Raw genomic sequence first — 25,901 nt, forward strand, 5'->3', positions numbered from 1 at the left:
GACTGCCATTGTTTCATGAATGCTTGCAGAGGTCATGAAACTCTTTGATTAGAAATAAAAGACGTTATCATTCTAGCTACAATAGTAGCCAGAGTATAAGCAGTTTTTCTTTTTATGGAGACAGGGTCTCACTCTGTTGCCTAGGCTGGAGTGCAGTGACATCATAGCTCACTTTAGCCTTGACCTCCTGGGCTCAAGCAATCTTGCAACCTCAGCCTCCAACATAGCTAGGACTACAGGCATGCACCATGATGCCCAGCTAATTTTTTATTTTAGCAGAGACAGTGTCTTACCATGTTGCCTAGTCTGGTCTTGAACTCCTGGGCTCAAGTGATCCTCTTGCCTCAGACTCCCAAGGTGCTGGGATTACAAGTATGAGCCACCGTATCCTGCTGGTATCATTATTTTTTGTGCCAGTTCCCAGAGCCCTAATTCCCAAGAGTGACACACAGAGGTCCAGCTGATACCTGCACATGCAGTGGATTATATGACAGGTGAGTGTACCTGACTCTAGGGAATGTTGTTCTTTTATAAGTGATAGTATGTGTGCTAGCCTTTTCCTCTGGACAGCATACTATCTCTGTTTTTGCTATACAAACATCCTTAAAAAGATAGTGTGGAACAAAAAGCAGTCAGTGCCTGTGCTCATAAGATATACAGAAATGTGAGAGACCCTTGAGAAATGTGTTTCAACAATAGCCCTCACAGTAATCCTGCCAAATAGTTGCAATTTTATTCATCCTCATTTTACAGGTGAGGAAAATGAAGGGTAGAGAGGATCAGTAATGTGCCCCATTAAGTAGCAGAATTGAGTTCATGTTCTTAATCCCTGCTCTATGCTGTAGCCATTATACTGTGCAGTAGTTGTAGCATATGCACTACATTGTAATTGCCTTCACGTGTGTCTGTAATATATATGCTTTTTAACTTGTTTGTATCCCTCATTGATTTTTGAGCCCCATGAAAGTTTAAAGCGACTATGTCTTTACTGTTCAATGTTTACATGCCCAGCTTAGATCAGTCTGGCCAGTATTAGTTAATGAGTAAGTATTTTTGGAATAAATAAAAATATACTGTAAATGGAACATAATAGGAAGGAATCTTACATTCAACCTGTATTCTTTGAGATAACAGCAAATCTTTGTTATATGAGGAGTATTAGTCCATTTAGGCTATCACTAGTGGATGGCAATAAGGGTCATTTAATGTCTTTTTTGTGTTCATACCTAACCATGTTTCTTAAAGCAAAGACTGTGATTTTGAAAGTAGTAGATGCACAACAAAAAATGAATGCACAATATGATGGTGAAGACCAAAGTGGCCCTAATTTTAAAAATTAAAGGGACAAGAAACTGAAAAATGTTCCCTGTGCATATGCAATACATCCTTTGGCACAGAAAGCCTTTTTTCAGGGAAAAAGGAAATCAAGCAACACATGAAAAGTGTTCCTCCGTTGCAATTGACAGTAATCAGTAAGTGTCAAGGATAATTGATTGCAGAAATGAAAAAATTCTTTTGAATGTGTGGCAGGAGGATCAGCAGAAACACTGACTGCATATTATGGCCTAATGCTAATTCAGGAGAGTGCTGAGTTTGAGAACTTGGAAGCTAAGCTTTTGAATGCAAGTAGTGCTGATGAAAGTTCTGTTATAAGCCACAATGTATAGCTGAAACTAGTCTATTTTGAATGAATGATGCCCCCCAAAAAAGTTCACCAGGAAAAAAGAATTTATTTTGCTTTAAAGCTTTGAAGGACCGACTCTTAAATTTGGTGGGAATGTATCTAAGGATAGCAAAGTTTAAACTTCTTTGTGAAACAAACTGAAAAAGAGTCATTCAGAACCTAAGTTGTTTATGAGTAAAAATCTTGAGAATATACCCTTGAAAGGAAGAAAAAGAATGGTAGTTCTTATTTTATAAATGTTAGTTGTGAATTACTTCTGTAAATTTTATCTTATTGTTACTATTTCAAATGTAGTTTATATTTTTACTAGCCACATATATTAATCTTCAGAGCAAGATGTTTCATTTTTTATTCTTAAACACAAATGCATATATAAACAGTCTTGAGCAAGAGCCAGTCAGGTTATAATCAAAATACAACTTTTTTTTTAAACCTGCTATGCCTTTAAAATTATTTTTGTCCTTGGATGATAATATGGGCATATCCTATAAAGTTTTTTGGCTCATTCTTAAGTAGGATCTATGTTGCTTCAAATCATAAGACAACATTACAAGTTGAAAATTAAAATCTATAATGTAACATATTAAACTAAACTTTATCTTTGTTTGAAGACTCCTCCTCCTCTCTTTCCTGAGGCCTATGATGCATTTGATACCCCAGGATGGGGAAGAACTGGAAAGATCTCAAATAGTGATAGCATTTATCTGGCTTTACGTAGGACTAAGTGCTTTACATGGTATAACTTATTTAATCTTCACAGTAAGTGCAAGGCGGGTACTGTTAATATCCCCATTTTATCAATAAGAAAATGAAAGCTGAGAGTGATTAAACAATTTGGGTTTGGATCCCAAACCAAGTATGGACTCCACAACTTGCAGCTTTAGACATTATATGCATTGCCTTCTGCCAAGAAGATCTGAGAGGCAGAGCTGGAAAAATAACTTGGAGTGTGATTGAGATGCTACTAGAGTACAACCTGATGACAGCATTAAAGGTAAAATTCAAAGGGCGAAGTGGGGCAAGACACAGAAGTAAGAGTTAGGTCAGAAGCCTGCAGATTTGAGCACAAGATGGCTTTGGGTTGGAAGAATCAGTATGCATGGAACCCATCTGTGAATTGTAAGGGAATGCATCTAAGTGATACTTTGCAGAGGAGTAGAGAGGTGATTTAAAAGAGCAGCAGAGTTCTTTACACGGCAGAGTGAAAACAGAGAATTCATGACCAGAAGTGTTGAACTGAAGGCCTGTTCCTGTGTGGTATGGATAGTGGTCATACATCTGTTTGGCTTACGATTGCAAGCAAAACTAGTTGTAAGCTATGTTTAACATGACTTGCCATCACAAGGTAACCATTTATTTAGCAATTACTATGTGAATATTAGCTGTGTGCTTGGTACTGTGCTAGCACTGGAAATGCAGCAATTAAGATTAAAACTGCTCTGTCTTCCTGGTTTGGGTTGATGTTTCAGCTTAGATATCAATTTTTTAAAAAACTTTTCCTGGTCATTTGATCAAATGTATTCTGCCTCCAACTCTGTTATACTTTAACATATTATATGTAATTTTCATGATAGTCCCCATTGCAGTCTCATATTATCTTATTTATTTGTCTATTTGTGTATAATTTGGGCCCCTGCCCTACCTGCTGTCCCTAACCCCTCAAAACTAGAACATGAGCTTGGAGACAGCAGCATCTTTGTTAGTCTCCTCTGCTAGAACAGAGTAAGTACTCATCAAACTATTGAATGAATGAATGAATGTAGGAATGAATGCCTGATTCAAATAAGTATATTACATGTACAGGGAAAACCAGAAAGAACAAATCTATAGAATTTATTCTGTTCTGAAACCACAACTTCTAATGTTAATGTATGGCACTTTGGATTTTCTGAGCAAAAAATCTTACATCCCATCAGAGACAAGTGCTGCTTTTCAGGAAAATGCCAGATCCCCTGACTACACTATTACTTGGCAGCAGGTCTGTTTTCTGCCTAGGCATGGAGGGATTGGCTGCTGAAGTGATGCTTCTGAGTTGCTGGGATATTTATTTCTTCAGCATTAAAATTCTTGTCTTTCTATCCCTTTTCACTCAGGATTAAGGTTGAAGTCTGGGGCATTCAGGTTCTGATCTTATTATAGACTTTCTTATGAATCTCAAATTAGCTAAATAAATGGATGACATATCTGGAATGAACTGATAAGTTTGAGTGTGGACAACTGGAAGACAGAAATTGGCTGGTGAAGAAATATTGCCAGGAAAAGCTGGGACTCTAGGGAGTACGGCTTAGGCAAAAGGAAAAGTATAAAGAGAAACTAAGACGATTGATAACTATCTGAAGTCACATATCACAGAGCCTGGAGTGTGAGCTTGATCCTGCAGCAGCGAATATCTGAGGTACAGGATACCAGACTCTTTGGCATTGGAGCCATGACTTAGAGGAACCCAAAGCTGGGGCAAAGTATCTTGTTCTGGACTGACATCTATCATGACTTGTGAGATCAGAATCTGACTGTGGGAGACAGGAGAGGACTGATATTGTACACCTTTTTTTGTTAGTGATTATTTAATAATTTGGAAAATATTAGAGTGCATTTCTAGCTTACAAGGTTATGCATCAGAAGGGGAATAAGGCAGCACTTTTACTAATGCTGGAGACTGGATTTCAGTTAGTATATACTATTGAACAGACCTCATTTAGTGAATCTTTGGACCTTTTGCAAGGTTGTAAAGTTTCTCATTGCACAATGTTCTCAGGCAATGGGCCATTTTATTTTATGGGGGTTAACGTTCCCTAGAGGGCAAAACAGAAAGCTGCAAGGCTTTCTTAACTTTCCTTTAGTATGTACTATTAAGCCAGATTAAAAGGGAGAGGCTTACACAAGGAGGCACAGCACGTTGGGGGCCTATCAAATAGCAGTATACTGTAAGATGCTTAGATATTTTCATCTAGTTCTGAAAGAGAGCAGTCTGCGCATGTGGGTGGTGTTGGGTAGCATTGAAGTGGATGAGAATACTCAAAGAAAATAAGTAGTAGAGTGAGTGTCTTAGTCCATTTATGCTAATACCTGAGGCTGGGTAATTATCAAATAATAGAAACTTATTTCTCACAATTCTAAAGGCTGAGAAGTTCAAGATAGGGCACAGACAGGTTTGATGTCTGGTAGGGTCTACTCTCTGCTTCCAAGATGACTTTTTCTTGCTGCGTTCTCCAGAGGGGATGAATGTTGTGTCTTCACATGGCAGAAGAGATCCAAAGGGACCAAGGTAGATTCCTCCAGTCCTTTTATAATCAATTTATGGGGGCAGAATCCTTCTGACATAGTCATTTCACAAAAGCCCCTACCTTTTAATACCACTGCAATGGAGATTACATTTCAACATGAATTGTGGAGGGCACACATTTAAACCATAGCAGTGTGTAAAATCAAACAATACGGAAGCCACAGATGTAAATCCTGGAAATGTTGATTTTCAAAAGTCAGAGGATGGCAAGAAAATGAAAAAACAAAACAAAAAACAATAACAAGAAGGGCTAATCTGAGAAGTGGAGAAAAAACATGGATATTCTGTTATTATAAACACTAGTCTACCATATGATAATTCTCAGCAATGCCAAAAAAGATGAAATTTGAGAAGTATCCGTGAGATGTTGTGAATTTACTTATTCAGAGCTGTTTTAGGATAGTGTTAAGAATAGAAGGCAAATTATAGTGCATTGAGGGTGAGTAGGAGGCAAACAATAGAGCAAGTCAGATTTTTATGTTAATTTATGTCATCACATTCACTAGTATTATATGAATTATTTCCTATCTGTCTATAGTTTTTTGTACTATACTATTAATTGGAAGTAGACTACTATGCATCAATTTATCAAGATTTTCTTTGGATTTCCAAGTAAATTAGATTCTGAAATATTTGAATTTTCTTACTTCTGTTTTTAAGTGATATGAAAGAGTTATGGGTGTACATTTTAATGGATATAGCCTCACAACAAATTTTTTTGCAAAAATTAAAATAATTTCATTCATTTTGAATTCATGTCACCTGCCTTAAATATACAAAAGAAATAATATTTTCATTACTGAGCTTGGTATTTTTTTAATATCTTCATTCAGGTGCAGTGATTTATAATAAACTGTCCATATTTAAAGTATATAATTCGGTGCCTTAACACATATATACACATAGGAAATTATCACCATAATCATATTCATCACTTCCAAAAGTCTCCTGTCCTATCTTCTAACCCCTCCCATCTTTGTCCCCCCGCAACCTCTGAGTTGCTTTCTGACACTATCGATTGGTTTGCATTTTCTGGAATTTTATATAATTGGCATGAATCATACAGTAGATATGCTTTCTTCTTTTTTACTCCATATAACCATTTTGAGATTCAGCCATGTTTTGGACTGTTACTATAGTTCATTTCTTTTTGATACTGAGTAGTATTTTCTTTCACAGATACACTATACTTTATTCACCTATTGACAGAGATTTGAGTTGTTCCTAGTTTGTAGCTACTGGAAATAAGGCTTTTATAAATATTTGTGTATAAATGTTTGTGTGAATATATGCTTGATGTAGGTGCTTTTTAATTATAAACCTATCATATAAGATTACTTAAGCTGTGAAAACATAAAGCAGAGGCACGATTAAGAATACTTCTCCACAGTTGCTTCAACAAAATCTAAGTTTCTTCAATACTCTGTTATAAGGTTAGTAGCATACAATGTTTTCTTTGTTTTTTCCCTACTCTGCCATCTATAAACACGGTTCCTTATTATAAAACTTGTGTGTGTCCAAGTAGCTGTCCCCTACTACTGATCTGTGATATACTCTATTTAATTTGACTCTGGCTTCATTTGCTGAAGAGTCCTTGTTTGGTTGACCTGTAATCTTGTTACTCAGGCCTGACTTTTGTGACCTCATACCTCTGGATACCAACTAGTATGTAACCAACTGCCTGTTTAGGTCACCAATGCTTGATGTCTTTGTCACGAACCTCCAATTTCTATACCATACCTGCTTATGTGTTAGTCAGACTTTTGCTATCTGACAACTGCTCCCAAGTCTACCTTTCTCTTCATTTGAAACTCCCAGACTGCATCTGATTCATATGTGTGGAGTCTTCTTTCTGTGCTATTTGAGCCAATCCAAATCCCACCGTGTAGCTTCTGTATGTTCACTTAGCCTTGAGGACTGGCTACTCTTGGCTCCTGGGGGACTACAGCTTACAGAATTGCCTCTCCTTTGTCACAGGCTTAGGTCAGAAGGCTTGTTCATTAGTCACATGTTCCTACAAGTAAATGACACCAGACCTGCTATTGCTGTTGCCATCTATTGGTGAAAAAGTTGACATACTGTGGTCCTGTTGTCTGGTTTGTTCATATTTAAATAAGGTGTCAAGATAAAATCATATGTAAAAATATTTATTTGTTATAAACTTACAGTTCATACCAGTTCTCTGATCCTTGTTCCTCCTCTTTATATATTTCAGCCACATTATCTTTCTTTGTCCAGCATACTTGTCTCATTTTCACCTTACAGCCTTTGCATTTGTTGTCCTTAGAATGCACTTCTGATTTCAAACAAACTAGCTTCTACCATTATTCACATTTCAGATGAAATGTGAGTACCTTAGAGAGGAGTGTCTTAACCACACCACACCCACCCCACCGATCAATCACTGTCTTACTCTGTTACATTTTCTTTGCAGCAGTTATCATTTACTAATTTTCTCATTCATTTATTACTTGTTAATTGACCTCCTGCACATACTCACATATGAATATAAGCACCATGATGGCAGAGAGCAAGGAGCTTGCAGGACAGACCAAAACAATGTCTATATTGAGCAAAGGAGGTACTCAATGAGTATCTGTTCTATGTGTGAATTCATAGATTACCTTTTTCTGCCCATTGACATCCTATTTACCTTTGAAGTCCAACTTAAGTATCATCTCTTTGAAAACCTCCCCAATCAGATTTGCTTTTTCTCTCTCATAGCACTCTTAAATCTTCAATTACTGGCTCATATTTCCTTTTTGTGTGTGTTATAGCTGTTAGCGCCTCATGTTTAGTTTAAAATGTAGTGGAACATACAGCTCATATTTGACTTATTTTAATATACATTTCAGACTTAAGACCACAACTGGCCTGGTGTGGTGGCTCATGCCTGTAAGTCCAGCACTTTGGGAGGCCGAGGTGGTTAAATCACGAGGTCAGGAGTTTGAGACAAGCCTGGCCAATATGGTGAAAACCCATCTCCACTAAAAATACAAAACTTAAGTGTGCATGGTGGTGCATGCCTATAGTCCCAGGTGCTTGAGAAGCTGAGGCAGGAGAATCCCTTGAACTTGGGAGGCAGAGGTTGCAGTGAGATGAGATCATGAGATCATGCCACTGCACTCCAGCCTGGGTGGCAGAGCAAGATTCCATCTTGAAAAAAATGAAAAAAGAAAAGAAAAACACAACCAATGCTGAGAAGATATTTGTTAAAGTCAGGAATAAAGAGGAATCAACCTTAGTATAAGACTGTTGACTATTTTATTCTTTTTCTTATTTTGAAATATTTAAAGCACATGGAAAAGAATCAGTAATATTATAATCAGTACCCACATACCTATCACCAACAATGAAATATTATTATTTAAAACGTCACTATTTAATTCACTGTGTAACTGTCTTCCAACCTTTTCCCCTCCTTTCTTCCATGAAGGAAACATGATCTTGACATTAATGTTTATCACTGCTATGTGTGTGTGTTTTATGTGTGCATTTTGCCATTATTGTGTGTGTGCATGTGTTTGTGTATGTGTATCCATTTATAACACATGGTGTTATTTGTTATTCTACTTGTTTTTAAGTAGTGGATGTTACTTTAGGGTCGTTTTACTCTTCACTTATTTCCTTGACATTGTCTTTCTCGGAGTGTCCCTGTGGATGCATGTAGTGTGAGAATCTAGTGGTGACATCCATTGTTCTGATTGCTGTGTAATATTTCTTTATATACCTATTTCTTTCTTTCTTTGTCCTTGACTGTGCTTAAAAGCACTTAATTTTCCCTTTTCACTTGTACGAACAATGCTATAGTGAACATTCTTGTATAATTTTCTGTTGCATCATAGGGAGTTACTCCAGGGTTATATGGAGAAGTAGAACTGCCAGGTCAGAGACCGCAAACACTATGTTTGGCATTGTGATTAAAAGCACAGGTGCTGAACTGGGCTGCTGGGTTCAAATTCTTACCCTGCCACTTACTAGCTTTCCCAGGAAGCAATGAGTCCCAGCTATTTTCAACCTGTTTTCATGAGCATGTGTGCCCTACCTCAGTCCCTGGCGTTAAGTAGTCACCTTGGCTTAGGTCCTTTTGGCTCTGGAAGGATCTGCCAGAGTCAATTCCCAACCGCCACTGCCTGCTTCTGGAGCCAGTGCCTAGCAGGCCTGTGGCTTCACATGCAATTACCACTTTGCGTGTCTGTACCAATTCTGGTCCAGGGAGAGGTTTACTTTTGAGCCTGGAGATGTCTTTAGTTTTCCCTTTTAATATTTTATTTATCATCACTATGTCTCTGGAGCAGAGGGAGTACATCAAAGCATGAACTCTTTGTGTCACCAAAACCAGAAGCTGATGACCTTTAAAAATAAGCACAAATCTTAGAATCATCTAATCACAGATATTTAAAGCTGAAAGGCATTTTAGAGATAATTAAGGCCAATGACCTTATTTCATAGGTGAGGGAATTGTGGTCTTAAGAAATTAAGTGATTTACTGATGTCGCTTAACTAGTTGATGATGACAGAGCCAGACCAGAGCCTGTGGGTTTTTTAATAGTTTTTTTTTTCCCATCATATCCACTTTCAGAGCTTTCTCTGTAAGATATATTTACATGTAACATATTACTTTTAAAACAACTGAAAAAATACACTAGAATTTAAGCAATTAGAAAAATAGCATCACATTTTAAAACATAAAATGATTTCTCTTAGACAATATTGAGGTAAAAGTAAGAATATAGTAGTATTTACTGCATTGAGTTGAATATATTTTCATTAGAAGGCACAACACCTTTGACTCTGTAGGTTCCTGCTGCATTTGATTTCCTTGACTTATGAAATTTACTAGGATGGGCCCATCAATAATGGCACTGATACTTCTAGCTACCTATAACACTGGGCTTGAAAATGAACTGTGATGAATGGATGTGACCAGCATTTGCAGTGATAGCCTATATTTCTGCTGTCATGTAGAAATGGCAGGTAGTTCAATTTGCCAAAAAAAAAAAAAAAATCACTAAGTAAAATCAAGTATTCCTTACAATTAGGATTTCTGGACATTTTTAGGATATAAATTCAAAATCTGATGTCTTTGTTGAAGACTTTGGAACTGTTTTATTTTATTTCTAGATCTTTTAGCTGTGCCTAAGCATCCGTATGCTGCTATGGAGAACTGGGGACTAAGTATTTTTGTGGAACAAAGAATACTGCTGGATCCCAGTGTTTCATCTATTTCTTATTTGCTGGATGTCACCATGGTCATTGTTCATGAGATATGTCACCAGGTATGAGAAAAAGAATCAGGTGTAAGTATAATGTGCAAGCTATTGAGAATGATTTTGAATACCTAGATTAAGAGCTAAATTATTATCCTCCCAATTAAGTTTTAATTTTATATAGAACAATATGTAGTTCTTTCTGGAAGACATGCCATTTTTCTCAGATCATAGCAGAAACAAAAACAAACACACTGATTATATTGAGTAGGGAACTGTCATTCCATTTAGTTGAGGAGTGAGATAGCACTTCCACCCAGCACCCCTTTTGGATCCCTTGTTTAGTCAGTTATCAACCTTGCTTTATTTTCTTGTGATTATTAGTGTGTATATATGGTAAGTGTGCGATGGCAATGATTCATTGCATCACTGCAAGATGCAGCTGAGTTTTGTGTACGTGTCAAAATTTGCTTTTGCGGAAATCAATTTGTTATTCCCCTTTTCCCACTACATAGACACTTAGGAAGTCTTTCACTAACTCAGCCGTAGACTCTTTGTTCTCAAATGATTGATATTTTTTTGTCTTGGCATGTTTAGAAATTCATATGTAAATTAGCCAACTTTGTAGTGAAGCTAAGATAAAATTAATTTCATTTTGATTTTATGCACTTTCTCACAATGAATGGAAAGTATTAGATAGATTTTGCAGTGCTTATTTGAATCTTAATTTTAGTGGAAAAATATCACTGAAAATAGACATTCGTGCCGATTGAAAGTGATACCTGTCCTGGCAACCAGTAATTATGGATAGCTTTAAACTTATAACACCAGAAATCTCATTGCGATACAGTATGATTTCAATACATTATAAACCCTACACCTTTTTAAAAGCTAAAAAAACTAAGGAAAGAGTGATGTGAAAAATGCTGTCAGTGAGAGAAGGTAAACCGTTAAATGCTAATAAATAAATACTGACTTAATGATGTCTTGGTCCAGTTCTGATGATCATTTACCTAAATGTCAGCTTATATATATATTTATTTATTTTTGGAACTGAGTCTCACTATGTCATCCAGGCTGGAGTGCAGTGGTGCGATCTTGGCTCACTGCAAACTTCGGCTTACTGCAATCTTCACCTCCCAGGTTTAAGTGATTCTTCTGCCTCAGCCTCCCAAGTAGCTGGGGCTACAGGCGCCCTCAACCATGTCCAGCTGATTTTTTTTTTTTTTTTTTTTTTTTTTTTGTATTTTTAGTTGAGACAGGGGTGTTTCACCATGTTGGCCAGGCTGGTCTCAAACTCCTAACCTCAGGTGATTCACCCACCTTGGGCTCCCCAAATGCTGGTATTACAGGCGGGAGCCACCATGCCCAGCCCCTACATGTCAGTTTTTTGAATTGAACCTATAAGATGTTTGTACCTGCCTTGCTGGCCGGATCTCTCATGTGTGTTCCTCACCTCAGAGACTCAAGGGGATCCTTTGCAGAGATGACTGGGGCTCCTAGTCTGTACTAAAGAGGATGGTTTTGACGTAGTATCACATAATTATTTGAGGCAAAAGCAGTTCCTTTTTTGAATGCTCCTATAAATGACAAGTTAGATATATAGGTCTGTTGAAATGAAGGCACACTGATAATGTATAATTGTTTGGAGAACTGGATTTCATTTGTTTCACATTGTAAGTTACTTTCTTGTTATATCTTACTTTTGGTAGGCCATTTACTATGGGGTAATGAACCAGAAGTTAGTAGAAACACTTAAAATAATTTCCATTATCATTGCCCAATTAATTTCTATGTTACCTTCCCTGCTCACCTATTTGTTGTCACAATTCTGAAGACAGGTTTTCAAGTTAAAGGAGATACATGCATTTTTTTAATTTAAATAGTTATTAAAAAGTTAAACATTTACTTTTTGGTCCTCAACATATTGAGAGCTGTTTTTATTTGTATTTCAATGAGAGATCCTCTTGAAGAAGAGATACTTTATACGGTTACTATTGAAACTGACAGCCAAGCTTGTTAATGTGGCTCCTAATGCCCAGCATGATCTGGTACTTGTCTGCCTTTCTGTACTCTTCCATACTTTCCCCTTCCTGGTCCACTACGTTCCAGCTGCACAGGTCTTTCTTCTGTTTCTTAAAGAGCTTGTTCCCCTTTAGAGTCTTCACATTAAGGGTTAATTACATCTCCCTGGAATTTTCTTTCCCAGGCTTTTCTCATGGCTGGCTCTTCCTTATCACTAAACTGTGTGCTCAAATGTCACTTGCTTAGAGAGAATGTTTTTGCTTTTACAATCTAAAGCAGTTCCTCCATTTCTGTAGCATGTTTTAAGTATCTGAAGTAACATTGTTCATTTGCTTATTTATTTTTTAATTGTATACCTCCCCTCATCTGCCCTACCTCTACAATAAAATGTCAGCTGCATGAGGAGAAATGTTGTCTAACTTTTCTCCACTGAATCTTGTCTTTAGGGTAGCTCCTGGCGTATAATATATTTTTTTTCTTTTTAATGAGAAAAGAATTCCTTTAATGTTTTCCTGAACTAAGCAAGTTTCAGAGTAATAAATCATGATCTAATCAAAACACCAGTTAAAATTACATTGTTTTTCATGAATGCATCTTACAGAGTTCTTTTGGTCTAAATCCTTATTATCATAGAATCATAAGGGTTAAGTGTGAGGGACCTCAAAACCCCTTAGTTTTATCAATCAGCAAATATGTCTTCTGAATTGCCTCTGGCGCTAGAGGGTGATGCTTACTTACCTCCTGTGATGAACTACTCACTATCTTTCAAGGCATGTTTTCCCATCTTTGGCCATCTCAGTCTGTTAGAGGGTTTTCTGCATTTTCAGCAGACATTTACCCATGCTAATTTCCATTCACTAGTCCTGGTTTGTCCCTTGTAGGGTCACAAGAAACAAGCCTTTCCTCTTCTACATAATAGGTCTTCAAATATTTGAAGACAGCTGTCATCAGTTTTTCTCTCCTGAGCTGTTTCTTCTCCAAGTCAAATATTCTTTTGTGTTTATTGATTATTCTTTTTTGTTCTTCTCTGAATGCATGTATAAAAAAACTAGTGTCACCCAAGTAGTCAAATAAATCAATACAGTCTTGCCATAACACATTTTAAGATCACAAAATTAACTGGGGAATGAATTCCAGTTATAATAATCAAGGTTTAATAGATGTAATTTTAGATAAAATAGTTTTAGGATAGATTTTATTTTATTTGATGACCATTAATTTTGTTATTGCAGTGGTTTGGTGACCTCGTGACGCCTGTGTGGTGGGAAGATGTGTGGCTGAAGGAAGGGTTTGCCCACTACTTTGAATTTGTTGGTACAGACTACCTCTATCCTGGCTGGAACATGGTAAGTGCACTTGAATTATTTGAAACTTTTAGCAAAAGGTTGATCTAGTGTTACATGAGGCTTATATAATCATTTCAGGTGACTAAAAATACCAACTGATGCCTGAAAAAAAAATCAACTGTTCAATAAAATGTAACCAAAAATATAAATGTTAGTATTCCTAAAGAGTTATATTTTATATATTAGGAACTATATATTCTGATTTGCCATTCCTTAGTTTACCTAAATAGAAATATTTTTGATTGTAGTATTTTATAGTAAAAGAAAATTTTCCTTTAAAATAAAAAAAGTCAAGAGTAATTAATAATATTTTAGATATACAGAATATATCAAACATAGAAATATGAGGACTTGATATCTCATTCATGAGATAAAACATAAAAACTATCTAAAAGATGTGACGTTTTATTGTTGTAGATACATGTATTTTAGGATTAAATGACTTAATAAGAGATCATTACTTTTACTTGTGAAGAGTTATTCATATTATACCTATATTTTAGGACTATCAGAACTTGAAGAAAGTTTTTTGTGACTTAAACTATGCTGTTATAGGACATCCTGGAAGAAAAACTAGAGGGAGGATATAGTTTCTCTATATGTCTTTCTTTATCAGTTTTTCATTTTATATATGCTTTCACTGATCAATAAGTGACTGTGTAATTATTAAATAGAACCCAGTGTGTGTGTGTGTGTGTGTGTGTGTGTGTGTGTGTGTATATAGTTTTGAAATTCAAAATTTAAATTTATTCTAAGTGGTATTATTAAATTCAGTAAAAATAATTTCAGTGTTCCAATATTTATCAACTTTCACAAGCTCAAATTTTATTTGTGACATAGCATAATTGATCATATGTATATACGTATATATATGCATATATTTAAACCACTTTATTAAGGTAAGATTGACATAGAAAATGCTGTACATATTTAATCTATGCACCTTGAAAGTTTGGAGATAAGTATATATCCGTGAAACAAATGATCACCACAGTCTACGCCATAAATGTGTTCATCACCTCTAAAAGTTTCTTCCCACCCTTTCTACTTATTGTTATTTGGTGATAAGAACACAAAATAAGATCTGCCCTTCAGCAAGTTTTCAGGTGTATAATACAGAATTATTGAATACATACCTTATGCCGTACAGTAGATACCTGGGACTTACTCATCTTGCATGACTGAAGCTTTGTACCCTTTGTCTTTATTTCCTCTTCCCTCAAGCCTCTGGCAACCACCATTCTAATATCTGCTTCCATGAATCTGACTATTTTAGTTTCCTCATTTAAGTGGAATTACGTAGTATTTGTCTGTTTTATCTCACTTGGCATGATGTCCCAAGTTCACTCATGTTGTTACAAATGGCAGAATTTCCTTGCATGCATATACCACATTTTCTTTATTCAATCGTCAGTGAGTAGATTGCTTCACTATATATTTTATACTGCTCTCGTTTGATGTTCTAAAGTATTAATAATAAGTCGTTACCTGCGTGTCTATTATTATTTGAAGAATACATAAACCAACATAAAATATGAAGGCATCTGGAAGTCATCATATAACTTCTCTAACATAAATTTAACTGACTACTGCTGAGTAAAAAAAAAGTGAAATTACTTTTTTAACAAAAATGTGAAGATAGCATTACCTATCAACATGTTTTAATTATTTTCATACAATTTTAGCTGTATTTTATGAAGGCAACATGATTCATTTGCACAAATGTACAGGATAAGTTTATTTGATTTATGTGTCTCGATATTTATATACGTAAAACATGATTTTAATATCTTCTTTGAAGTATTTTATTTTGGTATTAAAATTAATTAATAATTCTTTTAAATGACTTTGAAGAAAAATCACCAATACAATGTCATATTATTGAAAGTATTCTTTAACAAATGTGTAATTTTAAAATGTAAATGTTTATGGTGACTGAAACATTTCCAAAAGTATCCTTTGGTTTTAGATGACTTTCAACCAACTTGGTTTAAATTTCTCATTTAATTTTTATTATGCTGGGGATTATTACTGATTTATAATTTCATTATGTTTTGATATTAAAAGATGTCCTTATTACAAGTGACATGTTATGCATAGGTATTGCTTTTTTTTTTTTAGCTCATTCTGATACTTGTGATAAAATTATTTCTATTCACTACTATGAAAAATACATCTTAGTAGTCAACAGAATTATTCATGGTGTGAAAACTGACAGCTTTTGATTGTTTTAGCTATATCTTCAATTTCAGTGTCCTCATTCTGGATTTTGTTTCTGAATGTTTCATATTTCTTTATCAGTTACATTGTAAATATAGGTCTTCTGGAAAAGCTTTTTATAGGAGGTATTGAAAATGAACACAGAGTGTAAATAGGACAACTGAGACTTTGTTCTTAATTAAACACAGAGTGTGCATTAGGAGTATAAAAACCTTGAGGTGATTCAGATATAAGATTTGATTACTTCTAAATCTATATTTAATAATTAAGAAATGAAAACTAATGATGGAACAATTACAATGTCACAGAAAACTCATCCTATTAAAGTAAAAAAGGAAAGAATAAACTCTGTTACATTTAATTAGACAGTTAATAGTGAGAAGAAATGTCTTATTATGATTTTTTTTTTTTTTTTTTGGAGACAGAATCTCGCTTTGTGGCCCAGGCTGGAGTGCAGTGGCACAATCTCTACTCACTGCAACTTCTGTCTCCCAGGTTCAAGTGATTTTTGTGTCCAGCCTTCCAGGTAGCTGGGATTACAGGTGTAAGCCACCACACCTGGCTAATTTTTGTATTTTCAGTATAGACAGCATTTCACCATATTGGCCAGGATGCTCTTGAACATATGACCTCAAGTGATTCACTTGCCACAGACTCCCAAAGTGCTGGGATTACAGATAATGATGTGTTTTTAAGTTTAGGCTATACGGGTTTAAAATGCTTTCTGATATTTGATTACTTTTGCTTTTTAGTTTGCGGAATACCTCAATATACTAAATCCAGAAAACCCATAGAAATAAACTCTATAATGAAATTGCCCCTCCATATATAATTAATACCTTCTTTGTAAACAAAATTTTAAAAATAGGATAGCCACATAAATAAGAGAGGATATTAAATGCCTTGAAGGCTGTGCCAGCACTAATTTTAACAATGGCATCAGCAAAAGAGTGAAAGAAATACTCAAGAACAGGGGAGGACTCAAGATGGCGCTGTGAGAACAACCCAGGATTGAAGCTCTCGCTGGACACACGGAGAGGGTAAGTCAGGGAAGCATGTCCAGACGGATCTTAGTTGCCCACAGAACGGTGCTCCATACAAAAGCGCACTGTTACGGGTGCCCTGTTGAACCAGCAAACTAAGACCCGAGTGGGCTGAACGTGAGACTGAACGGGTCTTGAACTGTGACCCAGCCCAGGAAATCCCAGGGACTCAGCGTTTGGGGGAGCGCAGTGCGACAAACAAAATGGCGATTCCAAATGCTCCTGGTGAATAGGTTTTTTTTTTTAAAGTGCAGCTCCGCGGGGGAGGGGCGTCAGCCATTACTGAGGCAATCAGCCCCTACTGAGGTACACGCCCATTGCTGACACAGCCTGCCGCTGCCGAGGCAACCCAGTACAACAGAGAGACTCCACCGCAGGGTGTAGCCCGAGGCAACAGGGCGAGACCACAGCAGAAGGGCGGAGCCGGCAGGAAAAGGGCGAACCTCACACCAGCAGGGCGCAGCCTCGGCAGGCAAAAAGTGACTAGACTGCCTCCTAGCTGGGCAGGACAGTGAGGCGGACACTCACAAGGAAAGCCCTAACCCCCCCCAGACAGAGCATCTGAGGAAAAAAAGGGGTTTTCTTACGAGTTAGGTTGCAGCAGAACTAAACATAGCAGCCTAGCAGCCCTGAATGAACAACAGAGCTCACAGATCAGCACTTGAGCTCCTACAGACTGTCTCCTCAAGCAACTACCTGACCCCTCTATAACCATAAGACTGACATTCGGCAGATATCATCCTGGGACAAAGATAGCAGAAAAAGAAACTGGTAGCATCCCTCGCTGTTCCGCAGCCGCAACAGGTGCACCCCAGACAAGCAGGGCCTGGAGTGGACCTCAGCGGTGGTACAGCGAAGGGGCTAGACTGGTAGAAGGAAAACCAAGTAACAGAAATACTCCATCATCAACAATCTGGGTGTCCACTCAGAGATCCAATCAAAAAGTCAGTAACTACACAGACGACAGGTGGATAAATCCACAAAGATGGGAAGAAACCAGCGCAAAAAGGAGGAAAACACCCAAAACCAGAACACCTCGCCACCTAGAAAGGACCAAAACTCCTCACCAGCAAGGGAACAAAGCTGGACGGAGAATGACTGTGACGAAATGACGGAATTAGACTTCAGAAGGTGGATAATGAGAAACTTTTGTGAGCTAAAAGAACATGTTTTAAATCAATGTAAAGAAACTAAGAACCTTGAAAAAAGATTGGAAAAATGATTTGAGGAAATGATAACAAGAATGGATACCTTAGAGAGGAATATGAATGAATTAAAGGAGCTGAAAAACACAATACGAGAACTTCGCGAAACATGCACAAGTTTCAACAGCCGAATTGACCAAGCAGAAGAAAGAATATCAGAAGTCGAGGATCAACTCAATGAAATAAAACGAGAAACCAAGATCAGAGAAAAAAGCGCAAAAAGGAATGAACAAGGTCTCCAAGAAATGTGGGACTATGTGAAGAGACCTAACCTACGTTTGATAGGCGTACCAGAATGTGATGAAGAGAATGAATCCAAGCTGGAAAATACTCTGCAGGACATTATCCAGGAAAATTTCCCCCACCTAGCAAGACAGGCCAACACTCAAATGCAGGAAATACAGAGAACACCACAGAGATATTCTGAAAGACGAGCAACCCCAAGGCACATAATCATCAGATTCAACAAGGTTGAAATAAAGGAGAAAATACTAAGGGCAGCCAGAGAGAAAGGTTGGGTCACCCACAAAGGAAAGCCCATCAGACTCACAGCAGATCTCTCAGCAGAAACACTACAAGCCTGAAGAGAGTGGGGGCCAATATTCAACATCCTTAAAGAAAAGAACTTTCAACCCAGAATTTCATATCCAGCCAAACTGAGCTTCAGAAGTGAAGGAAAAATAAAATCCTTTGCGAACAAGCAAGCACTCAGAGATTTTGTCACCACCAGGCCTGCTTTACAAGAGCTCCTAAAAGAGGCACTACACATAGAAAGGAACAACCAGTACCAGCCATTCCAAAATCACACTAAATGCTAAAGAGCATCAACATAATGAAGAATCTACAACAACTAACGGGCAAAACAGCCAGCTAGCATCAAAATGGCAGTGTCAAACTCACACATAACAATATTAACCCTAAATGTAAATGGGCTAAATGCACCAATCAAAAGACACAGACTGGCAAATTGGATAAAAAGCCAAAACCCAGCAGTGTGCTGTATCCAGGAAACCCATCTCACATGCAAGGATACACAAAGGCTCAAAATAAAGGGATGGAGGAAGATTTACCAAGCAAATGGAGAGCAAAAAAAAGCAGGAGTTGCAATCCTCATCTCTGATAAAATAGACTTTAAAGCAACAAAGATCAAAAGAGACAAAGAAGGCCATTACATAATGGTAAAAGGATCGATACAACAAGAAGAGCTAACGATCCTAAACATATATGGACCCAATGCAGGAGCACCCAGATACATAAGGCAAGTTCTTAATGACTTACAAAGAGACTTAGACTCCCACACAATAATAGTGGGTGACTTTAACACTCCACTGTAAATATTAGACAGATCAACCAGACAGAAAATCAACAAGGATATCCAGGGCTTGAACTCAGACCTGGAGCAAGCAAACCTGATAGACATTTACAGACCTCTCCACCCAAAATCCACAGAATATACATTCTTCTCAGCACCACATCATACCTACTCAAAAATTGACCACATAATTGGAAGTAAAGCACTGCTCAGCAAATGCAAAACAACTGAAATCATAACAAACAGCCTCTCAGACCATAGTGCAATCAAGTTAGAACTCAGAATTCAGAAACCAACCCAGAACCACACAGCTTCATGGAAACTGAAAAACTGGCTCCTGAATGTTGACTGGATAAACAACGAAATGAAGGCAGAAATAAAGAAGTTCGGGGGAGGACTCAAGATGGCACTGTGAGAACAAATCAGGATTGGAACTCTTCTCGTTGAATCCGCAAACGGTGAGTCAGAGCGGCATTTCCAGACTGATCTTTGTTGCCCACAGAACGGGGAAACTCCCAAGTATAAAAAAGACACGGGACGCCAGGCAGTAGGTCTGCCTGGCAAAGCCGGCAGCCGGGGGGCGGCGGCCGGCCCTACCCAGCAATCCCCACAGGGCGCGCTTGTCCGGGTGCCCTGTTGCACTGGCAACCTGAGACTTGAGAGGGCTGGACTTGAGACTGAACGAGACTTGGACAGTAGGCCAGCCCAGGGGATTGCAGGAATTGGGATACCCAGTGGGACGAACAAAACCGTGATTTCAAACTATCCAGAGCAGACGGTCCGAGACGCTCTGTGGGGGAGGGGCGTCCACCACTACCGAGGCAACCCGCCCCAACTGAGATACACGCCCACTGCTGACGCAGCCAGCCGTTGCCAAGGCAACCCGTCCCTACTGAGATACACGCCCACTGCTGACACAGCCTGCCGTTGCTGAGGCAACACGCTACAATGAAGGGACTCCACCGCAGGGCGTGGCGGAGACCACAGCAGAGCCGACAGGAACAGCGCGAATCACACAACAGCATGGCGGAGCCTTGGCAGCCAAACAGTGGCTAGTCTGCCTTCTAGCTGGGCAGGACACCTGATCGGATATCCAAAAATAAAGCCCAAACCCCTCAACACAGAGCATTTGAGAAAAAAAAAAGGGTTTTTTAATGAGCTCTGTTGCAGCAGAATAAAACATAGCAGCCTAACAGCCCTGAATGAACAACAGAGTGCACAGCTCAGCAATTAAACCCCTATAAAGTACAAACTGTCTCCTCAAGCAGTTCCCGGACCCCACTATATCCAAAAGACTGACATTAGGCAGGCATCATCCTGGGACAAAGAGAGCAGAAAAAGAAACTGGTAGCATCCCTCGCTGTGCCACAGCTACTAGAGGTGCACCCCAGACAAGCAGGGCCTGGAGCGGACCTCAGCAGTCGTACAGCGAAGGGGCTAGATTGGTAGAAGGAAAACCAAGCAACAGAAATACCTCATCATCAACATTCTGGGTGTCCATTCAGAGACCCAAACGAAAAGTCAGCAACTACTCAGACGACCAGCGGACAAATCCACAAAGATGGGAAGAAACCAGCGCAAAAAGGAGGAAAACACCCGAAACCAGAACACCTCGCCTCCTAGAAAGGAACAAAACTCCTCACCAGCAAGGGAGCAAAGCTGGACAGAGAATGACTGTGACGAAATGACGGAATTAGACTTCAGAAGATGGATAATGAGAAACTTTGGTGAGCTAAAAGATCATGTATTAAATCAATGCAAAGAAACTAAGAACCTTGAAAAAAGATTTGAAAAAAGATTCGAGGAAATGATAACAAGAATGGATACCTTAGAGAGGAATATGAATGAATTAAAGGAGCTGAAAAACACAATACGAGAACTTCGTGAAGCAAGCACAAGTTTAAATAGCCGAATTGACCAAGCAGAAGAAAGAATATCTGAAGTCGAAGACCAACTCAATGAAATAAAACGAGAAACCAAGATCAGAGAAAAAAGCGCAAAAAGGAATGAACAAAGTCTCCAAGAAATGTGGGACTATGTGAAAAGACCTAACCTACGTTTGATAGGTGTACCAGAAGGGGATGAAGAGAATGAATCCAAGCTGGAAAATACTCTTCAGGATATCATCCAGGAAAATTTCCCCCACCTAGCAAGACAAGCCAACACTCAATTGCAGGAAATACAGAAAACACCACAAAGATATTCCGCAAGAAGAGCAACCCCAAGGCACATAATCGTCAGATTCAACAGGGTTGAAATAAAGGAGAGAATACTAAGGGCAGCCAGAGAGAAAGGTCGGGTCACCCACAAAGGGAAGCCCATCAGACTCACAGCAGATCTCTCGGCAGAAACACTACAAGCCAGAAGAGAGTGGGGGCCAATATTCAACATCCTTAAAGAAAAGAACTTTCAACCCAGAATTTCATATCCAGCCAAACTGAGCTTCAGAAGTGAAGGAAGAATAAAATCCTTTGCGAACAAGCAAGTACTCAGAGATTTTGTCACCACCAGGCCTGCTTTACAAGAGCTCCTAAAAGAGGCACTACACATAGAAAGGATCAATCAGTACCAGCCATTCCAAAATCACACTGAATGCTAAAGAGCTTCAACATAATGAAGAATCTACAACAACTAACAGGCAAAACAGCCACTTAGCATCAAAATGGCAGTATCAAATTCACACATAACAATATTAACCCTAAATGTAAATGGGCCCAACACAGGAGCACCCAGATACATAAGGCAAGTTCTTAATGACTTACAAAAGGACTTAGACTCCCACACAATAATAGTGGGAGACTTTAACACTCCACTGTCAATACTAGACAGATCAACCAGACAGAAAATCAACAAGGATATCCAGGGCTTGAACTCAGACCTGGAGCAAGCAAACCTGGTGGACATTTACAGAACTCTCCACCCCAAATCCACAGAATACACATTCTTCTCAGAACCACATCACACCTACTCTAAAATTGACCACATAATTGGAAGTAAAGCACTGCTCAACAAATGCAAAACAACTGAAATCATAACAAACAGCCTCTCAGAGCATAGTGCAATCAAGCTAGAACTCAGAATTCAGAAACCGACCCAGAACCGCACAGCTTCATGGAAACTGAACAACTGGCTCTTGAATGTTGACTGGGTAAACAACGAAATGAAGGCAGAAATAAAGAAGTTCTTCGAAACCAATGAGAACAAAGACACAACGTGCCAGAACCTCTGGGACACATTTAAAGCAGTCTCTAGAGGAAAGTATATAGCAATAAGTGCCCAATCGAGGAGGATGGAGAGATCCAAAATTGATACCCTATCGTCAAAATTGAAAGAGCTAGAGGAGCAAGATCAAAAAAACTCAAAACCCAGCAGAAGACAAGAAATTACTAAGATCAGAGCTGAGCTGAAGGAGATTGAGACAGGAAAAACCCTTCAAACAATCAATAAATCCAAGAGCTGGTTTTTTGAAAATATCAACAAAAGAGACAGACCACTAGCCAGATTGATTAAAAAGAAAAGAGAGAACAACCAAATAGATGCAATAAAAAATGATAAAGGGGAAATCACCACAGATTCCACAGAAATTCAAACCATCATCAGAGAATATTACAAACAACTCTATGCGCATAAACTAGTAAACCTGGAAGAAACGGATAAATTCCTGGACTCCTGTGTCCTCCCAAGCCTAAACCAGGAGGAAGCTGAAACTATGAATAGACCAATAACAAGGTCTGAAGTCGAGGCAGCAATTAAGAGCCTACCTCACAAAAAAAGCCCAGGTCCAGACGGGTTCACAGCCGAATTCTACCAGACACACAAGGAGGAGCTGGTACCATTCCTTCTAAAACTATTTCAAACAATCCAAAAAGAGGGAATCCTTCCCAAATCATTTTATGAGACCAACATCATCCTGATACCAAAACCCGGCAGAGACCCAACGAGAAAAGAAAACTTCAGGCCAATATCCATGATGAACATAGATGCAAAAATCTTCAATAAAATATTGGCAAGCCGATTGCAACAGCAAATCAAAAAACTTATTCATCATGATCAAGTAGGATTCATCCCGGGGATGCAAGGCTGGTTCAACATACGCAAGTCTATCAACGTAATTCACCACATAAACAGAACCAAAAACAAAAACCACATGATTATCTCAATTGACGCAGAGAAGGCATTTGACAAAATTCAACAGCCCTTTATGCTAAAAACCCTCAATAAACTCGGTATCGATGGAACGTATCTCAAAGTAATAAAAGCTATTTATGACAAACCAACAGCCAATATCATACTGAATGGGCAAAAACTGGAAGCATTCCCTTTGAAATCTGGCACTAGACAAGGATGCCCTGTCTCACCACTCCTATTCAATATAGTACTGGAAGTTCTAGCCACAGCAATCAGGCAAGAAAAAGAAATAAAGGATATTCAAATAGGAAAGGTGGAAGCCAAATTGTCTCTATTTGCAGACGACATGATAGTATACCTAGAAGACCCCATTGCCTCAGCCCAAAAACTCCTGAAACTGATAAACAACTTCAGCAAAGTCTCAGGATATAAAATCAATGTGCAAAAATCACAAGCATTCGTCTACACCAATAACAGACTTAAAGAAAGCCAAATCAAGAGCGAGCTGCCATTCGCAATTGCTACAAAAAGAATAAAATACCTTGGAATACAACTCACAAGGAAGGTAAGGGACCTCTTCAAGGAGAACTACAAACCACTGCTCAACGAAATCAGAGAGGACACAAACAGATGGAGAAACATTCCATGTTCATGGTTAGGAAGAATTAATATCGTGAAAATGGCTATACTGCCCAAAGTAATTTACAGAATCAATGCTATCCCCATCAAGCTACCATTGACTTTCTTCTCAGAACTGGAAAAAACCACCATGAACTTCATATGGAACCAAAAGAGAGCCCGCATAGCCAAGTCAATTCTAAGCAAAAAGAACACAGCGGGGGGCATCACACTACCGGATTTCAAACTATACTACAAGGCTACAGTAATCAAAACAGCATGGTACTGGTACCAAAACAGAGATATAGACCAATGGAATAAAACAGACATACAACTATACTATAAAACATACATACAACTATACAATCTTTGATAAACCTGACAAAAACAAGCAATGGGGCAAGGATTCCATGTTTAACAAATGGTGTTGGGAAAACTGGCTAGCCATGTGAAGAAAGCAGAAACTGGACCCCTTCCTGACACCTTACACTAAAATTAACTCCAGATGTATTAAAGACTTAAACATAAGACCTGGCACCATAAAAACCCTAGAAGGAAATCTAGGCAAAACTATCCAGGACATAGGAGTAGGCAAGGACTTCATGAACAAAACACCAAAAGCATTGGCAACAAAAGCCAAAATAGACAAATGGGACCTAATGAAACTCCACAGCTTCTGCACGGCAAAGAAACAGTTACTAGAGTTGATCGGCAACCAACAGAATGGGAAAAAATTTTCGCAGTCTACCCATCTGACAAAGGGCTGATATCCAGAATTTACAAATAACTCAAGCAGATTTACAGGAAAAAAACAAACAAGCCCATTCAAAAGTGGGCAAAGGATATGAACAGATACTTTACGAAAGAAGACATATATGAGGCCAACAATCATATGAAAAAATGCTCATCGTCATTGGTCATCAGAGAGATGCAAATCAAAACCACATTGAGATACCATCTCACGCCAGTTAGAATGGCGATCCTTAAACAATCTGGAGACAACAGATGCTGGAGAGGATGTGGAGAAAAAGGAACACTTTTACACTGTTGGTGGAAGTGTAAATTAGTTCAACCATTGTGGAAGACAGTGTGGCGATTTCTCAAGGCCTTAGAAATAGAAATTCCATTTGACCCAGCAATCCCATTACTGGGTATATATCCAAAAGACTATAAATCATTCTACTATAAGGACACATGTACACGAATGTTCATTGCAGCACTCTTTACAATAGCAAAGACCTGGAATCAACCCAAATGCCCATTGATAATAGACTGGATTGGAAAAATGTGGCACATATACACCATGGAATATTATGCAGCAATCAGAAATGATGAGTTTGTGTCGTTTGTAGGGACATGGATGAATCTGGAGAACATCATCCTCAGCAAACTGACACAAGAACAATAAATGAAACACCGCATATTCTCACTCATAGGTGGGTGATGAAAAATGAGAACACATGGACACAGAAAGGGGAGTACTAAACACTGGGGTCTATTGGGGGGAAAAGGGGAGGGCCAGTGGGAGGGGGAGGTGGGGAGGGATAGCCTGGGGAGAAATGCCAAATGTGGGTGAAGGGGAGAAGAAAAGCAAAGCACACTGCCATGTGTGTACCTACGCAACTGTCTTGCATGCTCTGCTCATGTACCCCAAAACCGATAATCCAATAAAAAATTAAAAAAAAAAAAAAAAAAAAGAAGTTCTTCGAAACCAATGAGAACAAAGACACAACATGCCAGAATCTCTGGGACACATTTAAAGCAGTCTCTAGAGGAAAGTATATAGCAATAAGTGCCCATATGAGGAGAATGGAGAGATCCAAAATT

General features: G+C 38.4%; 1 protein-coding gene across 1 annotated transcript in view; it reads left to right on the plus strand.

Moving 5' to 3' along the window:
* Positions 1-25,901, plus strand: part of TRHDE (thyrotropin releasing hormone degrading enzyme) — a 422,303-nt gene that overhangs the window by 186,249 nt on the left and 210,153 nt on the right. The window contains exons 4-5 of the mRNA XM_035257033.3: positions 10,092-10,246; positions 13,435-13,548. Of these exons, the coding sequence (XP_035112924.1) occupies positions 10,092-10,246; positions 13,435-13,548 (269 nt within the window). The remainder of the gene's footprint in view (positions 1-10,091; positions 10,247-13,434; positions 13,549-25,901) is intronic.

Source organism: Callithrix jacchus, chromosome 9 (genome assembly GCF_049354715.1).
Source record: "Callithrix jacchus isolate 240 chromosome 9, calJac240_pri, whole genome shotgun sequence".
In the NCBI taxonomy this organism is placed as follows: Eukaryota; Metazoa; Chordata; class Mammalia; order Primates; family Cebidae; genus Callithrix; species Callithrix jacchus.